At 38.6% G+C, this 18,305-nt stretch overlaps 3 protein-coding genes across 10 annotated transcripts; 1 reads left to right on the plus strand and 2 right to left on the minus strand.

Annotated features, from left to right (window-relative positions):
* Position 1: 1 nt before the first annotated feature.
* On the minus strand, positions 2–5,127 carry LOC105953475 (ERD (early-responsive to dehydration stress) family protein). 7 transcript variants are annotated; one of them, XM_012977155.2, is made up of 13 exons: positions 4,757–5,127; positions 4,127–4,355; positions 3,701–4,044; positions 3,422–3,571; positions 3,111–3,246; positions 2,916–3,017; positions 2,488–2,607; positions 2,190–2,270; positions 1,707–2,047; positions 1,373–1,618; positions 931–1,255; positions 611–844; positions 2–506 (listed from the first exon to the last, which is right to left on the minus strand). In XM_012977155.2, the coding sequence occupies exons 3-13, from the start codon at positions 4,012–4,014 to the stop codon at positions 273–275; spliced, it is 2,283 nt and encodes a 760-aa protein (XP_012832609.1). In that variant the 5' UTR covers positions 4,015–4,044; positions 4,127–4,355; positions 4,757–5,127; the 3' UTR covers positions 2–272. The 7 variants fall into 7 exon arrangements, with proteins under 7 accessions (XP_012832609.1, XP_012832596.1, XP_088672350.1 ...); XM_012977142.2 differs by having other exon boundaries at positions 4,123–4,355; positions 4,757–4,961; XM_088816224.1 differs by having other exon boundaries at positions 4,693–4,955.
* Positions 5,128–6,231: 1,104 nt separating this feature from the next.
* Positions 6,232–7,220, minus strand: EDL3 (EID1-like 3). The gene has a single exon (XM_012980695.2). The coding sequence runs from the start codon at positions 7,183–7,185 to the stop codon at positions 6,334–6,336; it is 852 nt and encodes a 283-aa protein (XP_012836149.2). The 5' UTR covers positions 7,186–7,220; the 3' UTR covers positions 6,232–6,333.
* Positions 7,221–8,106: 886 nt separating this feature from the next.
* On the plus strand, positions 8,107–18,133 carry LOC105956781 (protein HUA2-LIKE 3). 2 transcript variants are annotated; one of them, XM_088816230.1, is made up of 12 exons: positions 8,120–8,606; positions 10,096–10,172; positions 11,931–13,720; positions 13,838–14,087; positions 14,346–14,802; positions 15,492–15,600; positions 15,729–15,838; positions 15,958–16,142; positions 16,284–16,779; positions 16,866–17,328; positions 17,428–17,604; positions 17,696–18,133. In XM_088816230.1, the coding sequence occupies exons 1-12, from the start codon at positions 8,484–8,486 to the stop codon at positions 17,719–17,721; spliced, it is 4,263 nt and encodes a 1,420-aa protein (XP_088672356.1). In that variant the 5' UTR covers positions 8,120–8,483; the 3' UTR covers positions 17,722–18,133. The 2 variants fall into 2 exon arrangements, with proteins under 2 accessions (XP_088672355.1, XP_088672356.1); XM_088816229.1 differs by having other exon boundaries at positions 8,107–8,606; positions 11,931–14,087.
* The last annotated feature ends 172 nt before the right edge of the window (positions 18,134–18,305 follow it).

Consider the following 18,305-nt stretch of genomic DNA (forward strand, 5'->3'; position numbering starts at 1 on the left):
CTTTTCACATTATTATTTTTATTTTTTACTTTTTATTTACAAAATTACAAGAAATATATCAGTTTTTGTTCACTGTGACTAAATAGAAAAAAGTAAATCAACAATAATAATAATCTCGTATGCCTTATAATCTGGTGAGTGATAAACCAGGAAGGAGTCTTTGACTTGTCTAAATTTTCTGACAAACACATCATATAGAGAAGAACCAATATGTTTCCCTAATATGGACACTTCTAATCCAGGGGAAGAAAAATTTGTGACAGTTAATTTGCTCATTCTAACACAATCTGAGGAGTAATGCCACCAGAAGCAGTTTTACTACTACTCCTGCGTGAGCTTCTCTTTGTCGAAACCAATGGATTATTCTCCTCCTCGTCAACCGCTACCCCTAATCTTTCAATATCGAAAGACTTAAAAACTGGATGCAAATAAGAATCCTGTAAATAAGCTTTCAAGTTCAGATTCGGCTCTGTGGCCCTCTCCAACGTGTCCTTTACCATTGTGTCCTATTCGATCAACAAAAAAAGAACGTAAAATGAAATCATTTTCATAAAATGAGTTTGTATTAAAAATAATTTCAAGAAAAATGGTATTCATTGATTGGACTAACCTGTAGTGGGAACTTAACGAAAGCTGACTCGAATCGCCCCTTGCAAAATCGATGAAACCAGATGGTTAAGACGGGTAGTGCAATTAAGAATGGAGTTGCTTTGGCTATCCTTTTAGTGCTCAGCAATCCCAGAAGTAGAAATTGTGAAATCACTAAACCTATAATAACACGGCGATGCACAGCCGGCCAAAATGCTGCCCCGCTCTCGTATTTCTGATCGTATACATTGATGATCTGGATATTGGAAAACAAAATGTAATTTATATATTTTGTTTGATTAATTTCTTAAAGTAATATCCGTAAGTAAGAGTTTTATGTACCTGGTGGCGAAAAACGACATAGGAAAAGGCGAAGAAGACGATTATGAAAGGTAGGATTAACGGTGTGACCACTGAGTATACGAGTCCGAGTAAGAAGTATAGCTGTATACGAGGTTCTGATGATGGGAAATTTATACAACCGGCATCCATTGCCTGTTCCCTGTCCTGTTCTGTCTTGACTAAGAATGTGTTCTTTAAATGGAACATTATTAAAGGAACCAATCGGAGAATCTCTGCAGCTATCCCAGCCCAACCATCAACCATAATATATGTAATGAAAAATGTGGCTTTCATTGGAATGGCAACACCCACTGTTATTGGGATCCTGCAAAATTAATTAGTAAGAACTTAATTATTGTTCTTATTGCTCATTAAATCTTGATACGGTCATGTGATATTAGTGATTAGTTCTTGCAAGGTTTAAGCAAAAGAGATGACATACTCTGATGGGGACTGGTTAAGAAATGTTTTGAGCTGTTGGAATGCTGCTCCTGTGATGAGACTTCCGAAGAAGACATTCACTAGTAAAAAGAAATGATACTTTCCCGCTGATCTTCTATCGAGAGACGAAAGAGACGTGAGACCTTCTATTTTGGACATTGTCATAAGAATTGATGGAAGAAGCAACAGGAATATTTTCAGTACAATTCCGGGAAGAAAACCTTGAACAACCGACTTCACTTTTTCCCTGAATCGAAAAAAGTGAGAAAATCTTGAGCTTGTATAAAGGAGACAAAAAGAAGGGGGGCGAGAGAGAAGAGAGTAAATGAACTTACTTTTGAATCAATGCTTTGAGGAAGGGGAAAACCTTTACGATGCCATCAATGCTTGCCAAGGATTGTACAAAGGCTATAGGGATCATGAAGAAGAATGTGAGGAAGAACATAGCAACAGCCATTAGCAGCCTCTTCACAGCGAGCTCGACATACGGTATTGCGAGATTGTCCCAGTAAACATCACGTGGTTCAGGGGCCCACTCTGTCAGCCAAATAGTTGGATTGCTCGATTGTTGAGTTTGAGCACAAACGGCCGCTCCCCATCTGGATTTAAACGAAACAAATGCTGCAGGAACTATGGCCTTTGGGTCACTCATGACCTTCTCCCTTTCTACAGATTCCTGCAGACGATGTATTTGTTCATCAAAACATTATAATTTATGTGTGAAAGCAAATGAAGAGTTATGTAGTGTATGAAGTCTAAAATACAAAGGTGCACATGTGTGGTAATGGAACAAAAGATGTTTACAGCGACATGCTTACTTCTTGAATTATCTTCTCGATCTCATCTGTGTAGTAATCAATGGCATCCACGGTCTTTCCCCAAAGTCCCCATAAACCTGTCTACAAACTTCAAAAAGTGAGATGATATTTTTTTCCGAATTATGTGAATGATATGTCAAGGAAAAACACAATAAGGTTTCTCAAGAAAGAACAAAAAGTAAAGAAAAAGAAAAAAGCATACTAAGGTTTTATGAGAAAATTATATCCAGGAACCGATGTCCTGCTAAATTTTTTGAGGAAGAACCAATCATACTTAAACATTAACATGGAAGAATACCTTAGTTGTAGGCCTCATTTTCGGGTTTCTCTCGTATCGTGTTTGATAATAAGTTCTCCAATTGTGTAAACTCTTCTTATTCTCCACCAAACTGGCGAGTTTGTTTGCATTATATACGACCTGCAATCCAGTTATTAGAAAGCTGCATAAATTAAATCCTCAGAACAAAAAGGCACAGGTTAACTTCTCAACTTAATCTGCTACATGCACTCCCTTTCTAATTTTCCTTCAACTCTTTTGTTAAAATCATTACACTTTAATAGTCAAAATCGTGATTCTACAATCCTTAGTCAACACGAGCCTGCGCCCTCCCCTAAGCTCATTTCAGACTCTTAGTCTATCCTATTTTACCTACACTTTTGGAGACAAACGTACTTTACTTTTTCACTTTTCAATAAATCAATATTTGAAGCAACATAAATCCAAACCTGATGCGTGAGATAAGTATCGGGATGGTTTACGCAAAAGAAATGCTCCACATGCTCGCTAACTGATTCATCAGGATCTGGAGGAACATTTCTCACAAGGACCTGAAAATGAAACACGAGTGATCAAGTTGCGGAGGTGGGACGTGAAACTGAAAGTCCCACTATGTAAAAAGAAGATATTGTCTACCAACTCACACTGAATTGATCTGGACGGCGATTTTCAGACGCTAAGAATTGCAACCTCTTGTTAGTGACGATCTGGTATTCTTTGTAAAGGATATAGCATGTCCAGAATGTGACTACATATGCCATTATTATGTGTGTCACGAACCTGATTAAAAAAAAAATACATCTCTCTGCCTTTAGGTACGTGCACGTAATCACAAATATTAGAAACAAATAATCTTTTCCATCCTTCTTCGTCTACTGAAAAATATAGAGATGCACCACAAATCTAATGAAAAATATGCTTTTATTAGGAGATGCAGAACAAAGCTAGTGCTTACCTTATAGACCCTGGTGCAACATTGGATATAGAAAGCTTGTCTATATCACTGAACGTCAAATCTTTGACATTATCAAGAGTATTCCCAGTCCAATTGACAGGCACCAGTACCGCAAAAGCAAGCATAGCAATAGGGACAAAGATTTTTAATCTGCATTCAGTTACAGTAATCGATGAACATGTCGCACAAATTCAAAAGTGATATACGTAAACATTAGATATCTTTAACCTCGACGTAATAACCACTGAAAGGGCACTAGCTGAAACGTTATGCACTTACCCGAGGAGGTAAATTCTTACATACACGGCGGAATCAAGCCCTGCATGATCTATCAGTTCGGGCTCTGGCATTCTTAATGCTGCAGGCATCCATGTCCAAAACTTCAAATAGGTTCTGCAGTCTAAATTAACGAACTTCTTCATCAAAGCCCCGGAACTCTTCGGGCTTGCTCGTATACCCTTTTTGTACCATTTCGGAAAGTACACTCTGTCGTTAATAGGCTGGAGTCTTAGGAATGCAAAAGCCAGAAGAAATGCCAATGCTGATAAAAGATTGATAGCAGCTGATGTGCATATATCCTGAACACTAGCCATATTCTTATGGGATGATTACTTATCAATCACCTGCATTTCGACAAACATCGATTGATCGAATCGGAAAAATTGACAGCAGAGGATAATGTTTCCTCAAAAAATCATTACCTACTTTAGTGAATAGGTTCAGTGTTGGTTGAAATTTTCTCAAGCTTGTTGCGTATAACCTCCGAAGGATGAAATAGATGGAGTCGGGGTCATTATTCCCCCACCCCTCGATTTATTTGTTATCGCTGCCTTGAGCAAAACAACTTGATCAGTTGATCAGTATCAATCGATCCCCTCGAGTTCAAAAAACACGTGAGATGTCACAGATCTTCCTTAAACCAACCAGATATTACCTGAAAATTAATTAAAAAAAAAAACAGGTTTCGAGTTTCAGAACACGAGTCCAGAACTGAAACAATGGATCATAAATCTCATAAGCAATAACAAAATAAATCATAAAACAGAGGATCATACAAAAACGCAGATAAATCAATTTTCATAAACACTAAACAGCATTTACGTCGTAACTTCTCGAATCAATGTTCCGATTGGTATCTCCTACGCACGAGGGCGAATAATTTCAAACAGAAAACGGCATAAATCAAATCTCTTAATAAGGAAATATGATTAAAATAAAAAATCATACACCATCGTGCAAAATCTCTGAATAATTAAAACATCGCAGAAAACAAATGGAAATAATCGAATGGAAAAACGAACCAGCATGAGAGAGAGAGAGAGATTTTCCATATACCGGAAGCAGAAGAAGAAAAAATGTCCCTAATTCATCTCCCCCATAGATGAATCAGATGTGATTGAAGAATGAACGAGGTGAAATTAGGGCACAGCAGATAAGTGGAATTTGGGGGTGGATGAATGAACGTAGGTGGCTACAGGGTTTTTTTTTTTTTTTTGGAACGCGAGTTTTTCGTTTTCATGGCAGTTTTGGGAACGTTAAACAGAACTACAGAGAGTACACATAGGACAGGACCTTTTTTGAAATTCTTTAATGACCAGATTGCCCCTACTATTCAATGTCATTTTCTTTTATTTTATTTATTATCACCAAAATTATCACTATTCCTAATAAAATAAAATTGATGTTAGGTCCAAATTTCCCTCTATGAAAAATCATGTCAATTGTATAATAGTTTGTAAATTCTACGAGAAACGCAAGTCACACTAAGTTAATTATGTGTTGGCAAGAGATTTGAATATGGATCAATTGACACAATTTTACCTGTTTCAACTGCTAGGTTCGTTGATTGCATGATTTGATGTATCATGGATAACTAATTGTGGTTTTAAATTATAATATACTACATTGATTTGAAGTGTAACTGTATGGTGTCAACATTCATATATATATATATATATATATATATATATATATATATATATATGATAGAAAATGTGCCCGATGATATATGTTGTTTGTCGACTCAATTACGAAAAAAATAAAAATAAATAAATAATTAGTGATTCTTGTTTTTTTATATTCTTTTGTATTTGTTGTCAATATTAATAATTGTGTTTCATTCATGTGGTATTTTGTTGGTTATGCATGGTCTTTTGTGCAGTGTGTTGGTATTTTATAAATTCAAAAAAAGATCGTTGAAACTGTGGAAAGCTGCATAGAGTTTGTCGCAATTTGACTCATTCTTGAACTTTTGTTCAGTTTGCGAGGCATTTGGAAGATTTGAGTTATTTTCTTCTTAATAATGTCATTACAGTTGTTGTTGTGCTGTAATTTATTGTCATAATTCCGAATTCTCCGCCATTTGCATATATGGATTTAATTAGCTTACTTTAAGGATCACCAAAGAGCACAAAATCGTAAGAAATTATTACCATTTCCTTAAGAAAAGGAGGAATATAATTAATTAATTAGCTTACTTCAAAATTCCTTATGGGCCACATCTCAGGGGTATGAATGGTTGTAATAATATAATTTGGGCCTGAATGCATAAATTACTTTTGGGCTAAACTTTTCTTAAAGGTACTCCACAAAATAATCTCTGATAATTATTAAGAAATTTAAATTACAAGAAAAGCAAATTAAATGCTGCTGCATGCGACTGAACACATGCAATATTGCAACACATAAAAATGTGACAACCCTTCAAAGTTCAAACATATAATATTTCTTGGCAAATTAAATAAAAATGGAAGCCCCAAAATATTAATATTGCCTACGATAAGGACAATAATGTAAATACAGAAAGTAAATCTCAGACAAAAATATCTTGCACCGCCAAAATCGGAAAAGCCGCTCAGTCAACTAAGTTTTGTCTCATATATATATATATATATATCTCTCCACTGAGATCACTAGCTAGAAGACCCATCACCATCGTCGCCGGCGGTGGCGGCACTACCATCGCCGCCGTCGTTATCATCAGGAGTAGTACTATCTGCAGAGACGTCCTCGTCGGAAGACAGGTGGACCAACCAGCACGTGCCATGCAGGTGTCCGTTCAAGCACACGAAGTACTCCAGCCCGTCGTCGTTCGAGCCCAGCCGCCGCGCCGCGCTCTTCCTCGGGATCAGCCGCGCCGCCGTCATGCTCCAGACTCGGGTCCCGCAGTAGGGGCACCTCACCCCGGCCTCGAAATCCACCCGCTTCCTTATCAAAAAATCCCGCGTCCTCGACTTCATAAATGCCCGAAATACCCCCCGGTATATTCCGACGTCGTCTTGATGCTCCTCCGCCGCCGTGGGGTGCTCGCACGGGTCGCTCACGTACAGCACGTCTCCTCTGCACCTCTTCGTTAGGAAGCTCCGGCCCGAAGTCTTCGAGAATCGCGCCGACCTGACGAAGTGTCCCGGCGACGGCCGCCTCAGTTCGAACCGCGGCGTCGCCGACTCCCAGCCGCCGCAGAAGAACAGCAGCTTCGCCAGCGCGTGCCATCCGCCGACGACGCGGCTGCTGGAGGATCCCTCCGCCAGCGCCGAAACCATCCGCGGCGCGCGGTGGAGGCACAGAAGCCGCCAGAGGAGCCGCTTCGCCAGCGCGCGGAGCCGCCGGTTCACAGCCGCCGCCCGGCAGAGGACGTGGATATCCCACTTTATTGACTCGAAGACCAGAACCATAATTCGCTCGTTGAGGATCCCCGAGTCATCCGACTCAGTGAGTCTCGGTATCCGACTCGAACTCCCACTCTCACTCTCACTGATTCCCATATTTTGTTTCTTTTTTCAGACAGAAATTACCGCATCGACGATGGGCCTTTTATAAGATAGAGAAACACGTGTTGAGCAAAGATCAATACGTCGTTTAACTATATTTAGGAACCCAGGATACGTGTTGCCTTCTCATTGGTTGGGTCTTTCTTTTACGTTAAGAAAAAGGTTACTGCCACGTAGGTTGGCTCGAAAGTATAAAATATGCGAAAGACGTGGCGAAACGGGGGAAAAGGTAGCACATAAAAAATGTCTGGGGTTTATTTATAATTAATTCAATTTGTACCTACTAATTGCGGAAGTAACACGTGGGAGTGGGTTCTGTAACACACGTATAAAAAGCTTGACTTTGTGTTGACCAATATGTATATGGGCTTAATAATTTTGCATGTGTTGTCGCATGGTGAGGGTTTTTGTATCTTAGGACAGTATCTATAAGAAAGTGGTAACTGAAAAGTGCATTATTTTCTTCTGGAGAGTGCTTCTTGTCAATGGATAAGATCCACGTGTTATATATGTATAACTTCATTTTATGATTTTTAAAGATTATTTCACACGAATTTTAATGTTGTTTTGGTTGGTAAATTACTAATAAAATAAAACGTGACTCGTTTTCATTTGTGTTCGACTCAATTAATATTCGTTCAGACTCGACTCAATTGCTTATTAAATCAAATAAAAAAACGAGCCGATTTTAAACAATTGATGAACATTAAGAACAAAGTATTTGTTGGGCTGGACTTTTTTTATTTGCACCAGGTGATAAATAAATTTTGTAATATTAAATTATTTACCATGAATGGTTTGGGCCCAATTATTGGAAGTTACTAAAGCCCAATTTATGGCCCATTAGTGGTTTGGGCCACGTGGTTCGGCCTGTATGCGTCAAAGTATGTGTTTTGATTTATGAACCATACCACTATTCTACACTGTCAATTACCGTAAGCCGGCGGTGCACGTTAGCATCGCCCCCTTCATAAAAACAAAACAACTCACTTCATATCTGTATTCACCCAAATTCTCACAGCCTCCTCCACAAAACACTCACCCACCACCATTCTCCACTACCCCCCCCCCCCCCCCCCCCCCCCCCCTCATCTATGTAATTAGGGATAGGGTTTTATACATAGTTCAATTAACTATTCATCGAAGATTCTATTCTGAATAAGCGCGGCTGTATTGTATAGAGATACAGGAGTCGTATACACATATAAATTGCACTAGGATTTTAGGGTTTTCTGTTCTGTCTTAATTCGATCTTTCAATGCCTGTCAATTATTTGGTGGTTTAGTATCTTTATGGCGCCGAACCGAAGAAAAGGTGCCAACAAGGCGGCGGCAGCGGCTGCCGCCCGGCGGAAATGGAAGGTCGGCGATCTCGTACTTGCCAAAGTCAAAGGATTTCCAGCCTGGCCTGCTACTGTATGTACTTATTCATCTTTTTCTTATAATTATTTTTTGGGGATTGTTTTTTGTCTCTCAATTTTATTTCACCCGTTTAATTAGGTTATTAATTTATAATGATTATTTTTTTTCGTTTCGACGGATCTGACATGAAATTGTAGTTTTTCTTGAAAATCGTGTCTTGTCCCTGCTGAATTATGTCTATTAGCGTGCTGTTCAAAATTGAATGTTATATACAAGATAGCTATATGCCATGAATGAAAAATAAACTGAGAAATGAATTTGCCGTTTAGTCCTTAGAAATTGGTACACGTTAGTGTAAGTTCCTGATTAATTTGTAATGCTGGCTGCAATTTGAAATTTATGCACTCTACATGCAGTCTTACTTAGGTTTTGTGGGAAACTAGCCGTCTTAGTGATGAAAACAGAAACTAATGGATCCTTTTTCAATATAAACAATGGCATTAGACTTGGGAGAAGATAGTTCAGGCTTAAATCTGTTGGAATATTCTGTGTACTTCCAATTTACTTAGGCGCAAGAAGACTATCATTTAAAGGGTATCGGGTATTAAGAATAGCCTCGAAAAAGATTTCCCTGTCTTTCTAATCAAAGACACCAAATGTTCTTTTCAATATTTCACTGAAAGCTTATGAAGTTCTCTAATATTTAAGCCGGACAGAGATCTCTGAAGGGTAGAGTGGTCGAAAGAGTCTCTGAAATAGGAGAATCTATTGCATCACATACATCTGAGCCAAAGAGGAATGCAGAAATACTTTAAATGAATATTATTCTTTACCTGGCGTGAAATGACAATCCATGGATCATCTTTTTGAAATTGCACTGTCTTTATGAGGACCAAAGAGTTATCTTTTCCTTGCAAGGAAACCTGATGCATTGATATATTCTATTAATTTTATATTTTGGGTGAATTAGTAGGAATAAGGGGGCGGAATAATGATTTGGATTCAGGAAGGGTCGATAATATTTCCTTTTGCATTAAACAAAGTTGTAATACCATATAATTCTTCTGCCCTCTATGTCATGAAAGAAGTAGAGATGGATCCTCTTGTGTCCAGAACTTATTTAGTTTTGAAGAGAAGTCGTGAACTATTGGTATTCGATAACGAGTGTCTATATGATTCAGAATTATTGTTTGTAGGCATTCATGAAGTCGCTTAGCCCGCCTAAGTGCAAGTCATGGACTCTGTACACCTTTACTTGTGATTTCACTTAATGGTCTTACTGAAATTCATTTGCAATAATAGTGAGGTGATATTGTTAATTTGGGGCTGTCATGCTTTTTTTTTTTTTGTGGAACACGAGTTCCAACGGACGTGAGACCTGGTGTATCTATAACTTACGTAAAATATGTTTGGGATAGATTTTCTCTGGTGGTTACAAGTGTTACTGTGTTATCATATTAATTATCATGTACGATATAATTTTTCATGACTTGAAAATTTAGCGACTTTTCTATTTATTGTTTCTCTGATTTTCCCATGTCAGGTGAGTGAGGCGGAGAGATGGGGTTACCCAGCTGATTGGAAGAAAGTTGTAGTTTTCTTTTTTGGGACTGAACAAATGTGAGTTCCTGTTTTTCTCAAGTTACATTACTTTTTCCGTTTCTGTTCAAGTCTCCCATATGACTGATTTTATCTCATGGTTTTCCTGATTAAGATTTTTGCATTATACAAGTTGATGACCTTTCTCTTACTCGATTACGTCACTACACATTTTTCATAGCATTTTTTCTTAGACATTATGCTTGGTATATTTTGAGAGATACTTCCTGTGGAGAACATGTTCGTTGTTAAGTAGGATAAATTGAATGTCTAGTATCTCCTCCTAGTTATGGGCAGAAGTTGTTGCTTCTGGAAGCTGTGTGGTTGTTTAATTTATTTATGGTACATGGAGTCAGTATAGTTTATTTTAGTCGCATAATTCTCGATGTAGACAACCAGGGTTTGACTTTCGGAATTTAATTTTATCTGAAGCATTGTTTTTCAAGAGTTAGCTTCATTGTTTGTATTTTGAATAGAGCTTATCGCTAATTTTGATATGAACTTTAGTTGCATGGTCTTAAAATTTATTTTTTCTGCACGTTCTATCTCGCTGTCCTGAGTAAGTCACCTTATTCATATGGTTTTTTTCGCAAATTATCCTTGCAAGTGCTTGTGACAAGTTAGTTATATTTTATTAAAAATCGCTGATATGTTAGGAATTTGGTCTATATGTATAGTAGTTAGAGATTCCTTTGTTTAATGAAGGAACAAGGAGCAATTTTTTCACTGGTGTTGTGAGTGCTGCATCTAACTTTTGATTCCCATTCCTTTTTTTATGACTTGATTTTTGCGACATGTTGAGACCCCCAATTAAGACAATTTTAGAGCATTGGACTTGTCCATCCCTTTCGAAGTTGATGAATTAGTCAAAATAATTGCATTTGTAGACTCTCAGTAAGTGTACTACTATTGAGCTGAATGGAAGATTATTCTTCAATATAGGTAAAACTCATAGTGATAGTTACCGTGTTTGTTGGTTGGTAGTATCAAAAAATTGAAGCGTACATACTAATGGGTTGTGGTCTTCCTTTTTGCATTTATGCTTTCATAGATAAACAGCTATAGTTATACTAAGTCATGGGCCTTCAGCTGCTAATTTAGTTGCATCAAGAATTTGTTCCTCCATCCTTTACACCCTATTTTGTGCCGTTTATGTCACAAATCTCTGATTACAGTAAATATGATTCAACTAAAACATTGATGGATAATGAATTATATTTAGTAGACAATATGTAGTTATTTTTTATTTGCATTGCTAGAATCATCAGTTCCGTCATGTTTGGTATGATCCACAAAGTTAGCTGAGTACAGAGAGAATTGTGATTGACAGAGTGATGTTATATGTATACCGTCTCTAGATCACAGAATTGTGGTTGACAAAGTGATGATATATGTTTGGGAATACAATGACCTTTTTATTATCAGTTCTGAGAATTAAAATAGAAACACACGGGATACTTTGTCTTTGGTACATCTATGCCCCGCCCACCACACACACACACACACACACTCTCTCCCAACCCAAAAAAAAGGAAAAAATGATACGACGAACTTAGATGTCTATCCTCTTCATGTCTTCTGATTGTCCATGTCAATTCTAACTAAATTTCCGATTTAAAAACGTTCAGTATAGCTGCAGAGTAATAGATTATACTTCTATTTGTGTGCATGTTTTTAAGATTACATCAATTTGCCTCTATCATGGTATTATGGTAAACAAATTCATGTTGAAAGTTTATCAGGTCTGTATCGCTCTTAAGAATTTTGTCACTTGTACAGTGCCTTCTGTAATCCTGCTGATGTAGAAGAATTCACAGAAGACAAGAAAGTATCTCTGTTGGGAAAACGCCATGGTGCTGATTTTGTTCGTGCGGTAAATGAGATAATTGATTGCTTTGAGAAGTTGAAGAAACAGGACCATGTGGGTGGGGCTAGTGGTACTGATGAAACTAATATTACCAATGAAAACAACTCAGATGAATCCTTGACTAAATGTGTGAAGGATGTACCTCCTGCAGTTGCAGATGAACCGCTTTCTACGGGGACTGCAAATGATTTGAATTCCCTAACTGAAGCTGCTGTAGCTGCAGCAGCTGAAGATGCTTTGCATGACGAGGAGACGCAATTGGGGCAGACATCTTCTAATACCGTGTCTACAAAAACACCTGTGTCCACCACTTGCTTGGCAAAAAGCAAAACTGATGGTGGCCGATCACGAAACAGTAGCTCACAGAGGAGGAAATCTGCTCGCAAGTTAAGTTCTTCAAAGAATGATGCTAGTAGACCCCGAAGCACCATGCTGCCTTCTATCAATAACACTAGGAGCTCAAGGCGCTCGATTGTTAATAAGAGATCTTTGAGGAGAAGTAGGAGGATTATCAAATCATCCGATGATTCTGAGGGACAAGATGCTGATTCACTTGATTTTGTATCAAATGATAGCATTGCAGATAGTGATTCTGAAATGATGACAGTGGACTCTGATATGCCTAGCATACAAAATGGCATCAGGACGGGTAGTAAGCCAGTGGGGGTGGAGGCGCCCCTGTCTGAGAATAATGAAAGGGTAACAGACTTGAGTCATGGGCTTGACCTTCAAAGTAGCAATATCATCATTAAGAAGAAAAGGAGGCCTAGCCGAAAAAGACACAACAATGATATTGTTGAAACAGCTAAACATGACATAGTAGCTTCTGATGCTGAAGTGCTAAAAAATGAATGTGTTTCGCCTAGTTTTAGTGAGAAATCAGTGGAACGATATGGTAAGGATGATGGTGACGAACACTTGCCTTTAGTCAAAAGAGCCAGAGTTCGTATGGGCCGACCATCACCAGCAGCGGAGGAAGAAGTCACTTTACTGCATAAAGAGGAAAAAACAGTTGAAGTTCCTGAAAGTCTTTCTACGCCATCTTTTGATACTTTAAGTTGCAAGGTTGATGCTCTTGATGACACAGAATCTGTTCCCATTAAAGTAGATCCGGTTCTTTCTTCTTTATCACATGTAATTCATGTTAAAAACCCTCACCTTTGTGAAATTAGAAAGAATCCTGTCGATATGGAAGCTGCTTTACCCATTAGAGAGAATCCTGTGGATATGGAAGCTACTTTACCCATTAGAAAGAATCTTGCGGATGTGGAAGCTGCTTTACCCATTAGAAAGAATCTTGCGGATGTGGAAGCTGCTTTACCCATTAGAAAGAATCTTGCGGATGTGGAAGCTGCTTTACCCATTAGAAAGAATCTTGTGGATGTGGAAGCTGCTTTACCTCCATCAAAACGCCTTCATCGTGCCTTGGAGGCCATGTCAGCTAACCTGGCTGAAGATTGTCAAAGGGCTTCAAACTGTTCACCAGCAGCAAATATTCTGAGCAATGGATGTTGTCCTCCTTCATCCGTGGAATGCTCTGAGCTCTCCGTAGAAACGAAAGCCGCGATCGAATCGAAATCAGGGACTGTGGAGATTTTGAGCAATCGTAATTCTCCGTCGAGTGCTTCTGAGTTATGTTTTGTGTCAGAAGTGGGAATGTCAGGAAATGATACAGAAAGTATTTCAGTCGTATCAAATTGTGGTAATATTCATAGCATTGATGGCACAAATCCTGATTCGTGCAGAGATTCATTTGAAAATACAGAAGGGGCTGATAATAAACGTCTAAAACTCTCCTCATTAAATGAGGTCACTGCAGGAATTGATGCCGAGCATCACTTACAACAAGATACACTTGATGTTGCTGAACAATTGGCTCATTTACACTGCGATTCCACTGGCCTAGCAATGTTTCCCACTGATCACTGCAAGACTGAACACCCAGAGTTGGATGAAGCTAGTAAGGGATCTGATCCCTGTATTCAGCTTGACAATACAGAGGGCGTAGGTGATGAAACACGCAAGATGAAGAACCTTCAATTACCTGAGATAAACCAGGACAGTAACAAGTAAGATTTCTAATATCTACCATCAGCAATTTTTTTAATTATTCTCCTGACAGTAGTCAAAAAAATTATTTGGTAACAACCATTATTCTATTCATCCCTGTTCCTCTTCTTCACTTCCTCCATACTTTGTATATCACGTAAACTTAAAAACGTATATTTTGTTGGTCCAGATTTTTCTCATTACACAAGATTTTGATAGAGAACTACATGAAGTTTCAATGAAACTGTGTGATGAATATCTCATGTTTATATCTTCAGGTCTGAGTTTTTGAAAGAAGGAAGACCGGAATCCTTGAGTTCAAATATTGCGTGCTCTGTTGCTCCTGTGAAGGTTCTGAATGATGGTCATCATCAATTTCAGTTTCGTTCTACTTCTATTTCCCATGAGCATGTGGATGATAGAACTATTTCAGTCACTCAGTCCTCTTCATCTCTGACTGATGCACCATATTCTGTGGCAAGGGCATCCCCTCCCAGTTCTTCCATATGCAACAACACTGCATTATATAGTAATAAATCTCTTGAAAGTAACTCCTGCAGCCCTGATGTCCAGTTACATCTAGAAAAAGCGAAACTTGCTGGTAAATCTAGTAGCAAAGCGGGATCTTTGTTGTCCTTTGAAGCCATCATTAGATCATTGACAAGAACGAAAGAGAGCATTGGTCGAGCTACACGGATTGCAATTGACTGTGCTAAAAGTGGTTTTGCAACTAAGGTAGACCTATCTTGGCAATATGAAGTTTTTTGCACTGTGTTTAAATTTCGTTAATTTTTCTATTGTAGCATCATAGGAAATTGCTAATTAAATAAATTTTGTTATGTGTATGAACCTTGAGCGTTCTACTTGCATATTGTGAACAACTATATCCGTAATATATGTTTTAATGTGTGAGGTAGGGTGGATCTTACTTTTCGCCGATGTTTTTTATGGTCCATAATTATAGCTTTAATGAAATCTGCTTGATTGGTGGAATCTCCTTACGGAAGCTTATATTCACTTTTTCTGCGTCATGCCATTGTCCCTGAATGATGTGATTTCTTTAGTTGCTATTTGGACAAAAAAAAGAGAAATACAATGATAAGGCAGCACCCCGTTTCTTGGTATGCTTTAGGAAGTTATCCATATTTAAAATAGAACTGGTTACATGCAGCATTTGGTTTGCGATAAGAAATTGGAGATGTGTTCAGATAAATGGTTGCTTTTATATACATCTTAGTGCTCTTTAAGTGTAATCAGTAATGTTGTTCAGTACTTCATTCATACCATAGGAACCGTTGCTTAATGTCAGTCATATTTCCTTATTCAATAGTTTTCTAGCTGATGGGTATCTAGAATTGTATGTGGCTGGGTTCTATAAATTAGATACTAATAGAGCACATTTATGTTGCATTTTTTTGCTCTAGGTGGTGGAAATACTGGCACGGAATTTGGAAAGCGAGTCAAGTTTGCACAAAAAAGTTGACCTGTTTTTCCTTGTTGATTCTATCGCTCAGTCCTCTCGAGGCATTAAAGGTAACTTAGGTTCAACATTGTCCTGATATTATTCGTCATTTAGGTGACCTGCTACAGAGGTCAGCTATTTTATAGTTTCAACATTTTATTGGATGAAGGATTTTTATGCTGAATATTTGTTTGTTCAGGTGATGGTGGCGTATATCCCTCCGCAATCCAGGCTCTGTTGCCTCGCTTATTGTTAGCTGCAGCCCCTCCTGGTAGTAATTTTCATGAGAATCATAGGCAGTGCTTGAAAGTAAGTGAAGCGATGCCCCTTGCAGTAGTTACCTTTGAAGTCTCTCTTGTTTATGCTACTAGTTGCTACGTTTCGTAGAATTTTGGTGATAATGTTCTATTTCCTGACTCGATGGGTAGGTTTTAAGAGTGTGGCAGGAGAGGAAGATTGTTCCAGAACCAATAATCCGCCACCACATCCGAGAGCTTGATTCCCTTTGCGGTTCGTATCCTACTATTGGATCTAATCGAACTTTACGAAGTGAAAGGCCTATTGATGATCCTATCAGAGGAATGGAGGGTATGCAGGTTGACGAATATGGAAGGTGATTTAGTTTCTTACCCTCCATGTTGAATTAAGACTTTTCTGCTGTACTATTCTATTTGTTTTCGCTTTATGTATGATGGAGTATCTATGGAAAATCATTCATAACTAACGAGTTCCATCCTTTTTTTCTTTCTTTTAGCAATGCAAGCATTCAGCTTCCTGGGTTCTCCATGCTTCCTATGGTGAGGGACGATGACGGTGGGAGCGATTCTGATGGAGAGAGCTTTGAGGCAGTTACTCGAGAGCATAACCTTGAAAATTTTGATGGAGAAAAGACACAGCTGGTCCCTGCAGTTGAGAAGCGAAGCCATATCTTGGAAGATGTTGATGGAGAGATAGAAATGGAAGATGTGGCTCCTTGTTGTGATGTTGAAATTACTTCCACCGTTAATAATACAGAAGCAGATCACACGCGAATGTCACATTTCCCATCTGATAACCATTATGGGGCACCATTTACCCATCAACAACCTAGGGATGTACCGCTGGCATCTACTCCTTTGTCTAGGTCTTCCCCTCCACCACCTCCACCTCCATCTAGACCACCTCATCAACTTCTACCTCCTGTTTTTCCTCCTGCAGTGCATAACTCTGTTTCAAATGGTCCCGACTCAAAGCCTTATTCCAGTTCTCAGGTTTCTCTTTCATAGCTATAGTGTACATGATAAGTTGGCAAAAATATTATTAAATATATTCTGACGTGATCTGTTTTCACCCGCAGAATCTCAATAGCAATATGCAGAAGTCCATGACGAACCAGTCTGTTTTCTCAAGACTCAAGCCAATGCCCAGGGATGATGTGCATCATCATCGTATTCATGAAAATAAAGATTTTGAAGCTCAGTTGCCAAGACAGATGCCTGCCTCAAGTAGTGCTTGTTCTTTCAGCAATCGATCTACCTCCCGTTCGTCTGGTCGAGACTCTAATAGCATCCCGCCAAATGATTCTTTCGGCAAGGGTTATCATTTGCCCCCACCTCATCCTGCCCCTTCAAATCAGTTTTCATATGTACAAGAACAACGAACACAATCGAGAAGGGATATCCCACCGCCTTCCCATCCCAACCGATTCCATTCGCGTAATACAGAAGACGCGAATTTTTATAGGGATCGTGACATAAATAAATTTGGCCGACGTGATAATATTGGAGAGTGCTGGAGGCCTCCATTTCCATCCATCTCTGGTAAGTATGATCCCCCCCTGGTTTTATTCTAACATTTTTGTAATTTATTTTTTATTCGGATAATGTCAGTCAGAACCTTGTGTATTTTTGCTTTCATAGGTCCATGCTATCCTGATGATGCGAGGATGAGTCATGCACCCGCGTCATACAACGGTCCACCCCGTGAGCCGCCATTACCTAACAGTAAATGGGATTATCCTTCTCGGCCCGTCAACCACAAACATTTCCATCCTTACAAGCCACCTTCAAAAGGTCCTATTCCTGTGGAAAATAGAGGTGGGCCTACTACTTTAATTTTATAGTGGTTAGCAGACTGTACTCCATTAATATTACGCCCGACTAATAAAATTCTATATTTGTTTTTCAGGTCCTAATTTCTGGAGACCAAGGTAACTTATCTGAGGCAGCTGCTTCAAGCTGGTATTATTGGCATGTTCTTAGTCCGACCGTGTATATACATGTATATTGCCTTTCCTATATCTGCAGTTGCCAAATGATTAGATGGTGGGAGGCTGTCTGGTGGGGGGACATGGTGTCGTTACCCCTAGGCTGCCGAAAACCTCTGTAGTAATAACATATTTCTCTTTTTTTCTTTCAAAATTTTGGTGAGGGTAAAAAACCTAATGGTAATTATTTTAGGATTTGCAATCAACCAGGTAATGAAGTGTAACTTATCTTGTACATTTCGAGTAGTTGAACATTCCCAGCTGGTCAGAATGTTGTGCCAAACCTTACTGTTGTTTGTGCTTTTAAGGTTTATATTTTTCTCGATTATATATAATTGTTGTTTGTTGTTTGTGTACAATTTTGTCTGTGAAACAACTGCAGCAACTGTGAAAATTGTTGGAAGTTATACATGAACCAGTTGAGTTTGTATATAGATAGAATGGAGAAGAAAAGGGAAATACAAATTGTTTAGTGAAGGGCATTTCAGGAATATGGGGTGGGTATGGACATAGCCAAAATAGATTTACGAT

The sequence above is a fragment of the Erythranthe guttata genome, chromosome 4 (genome assembly GCF_056151865.1).
Source record: "Erythranthe guttata isolate IM_541 chromosome 4, IM_541, whole genome shotgun sequence".
Lineage (NCBI taxonomy): Eukaryota > Viridiplantae > Streptophyta > Magnoliopsida > Lamiales > Phrymaceae > Erythranthe > Erythranthe guttata.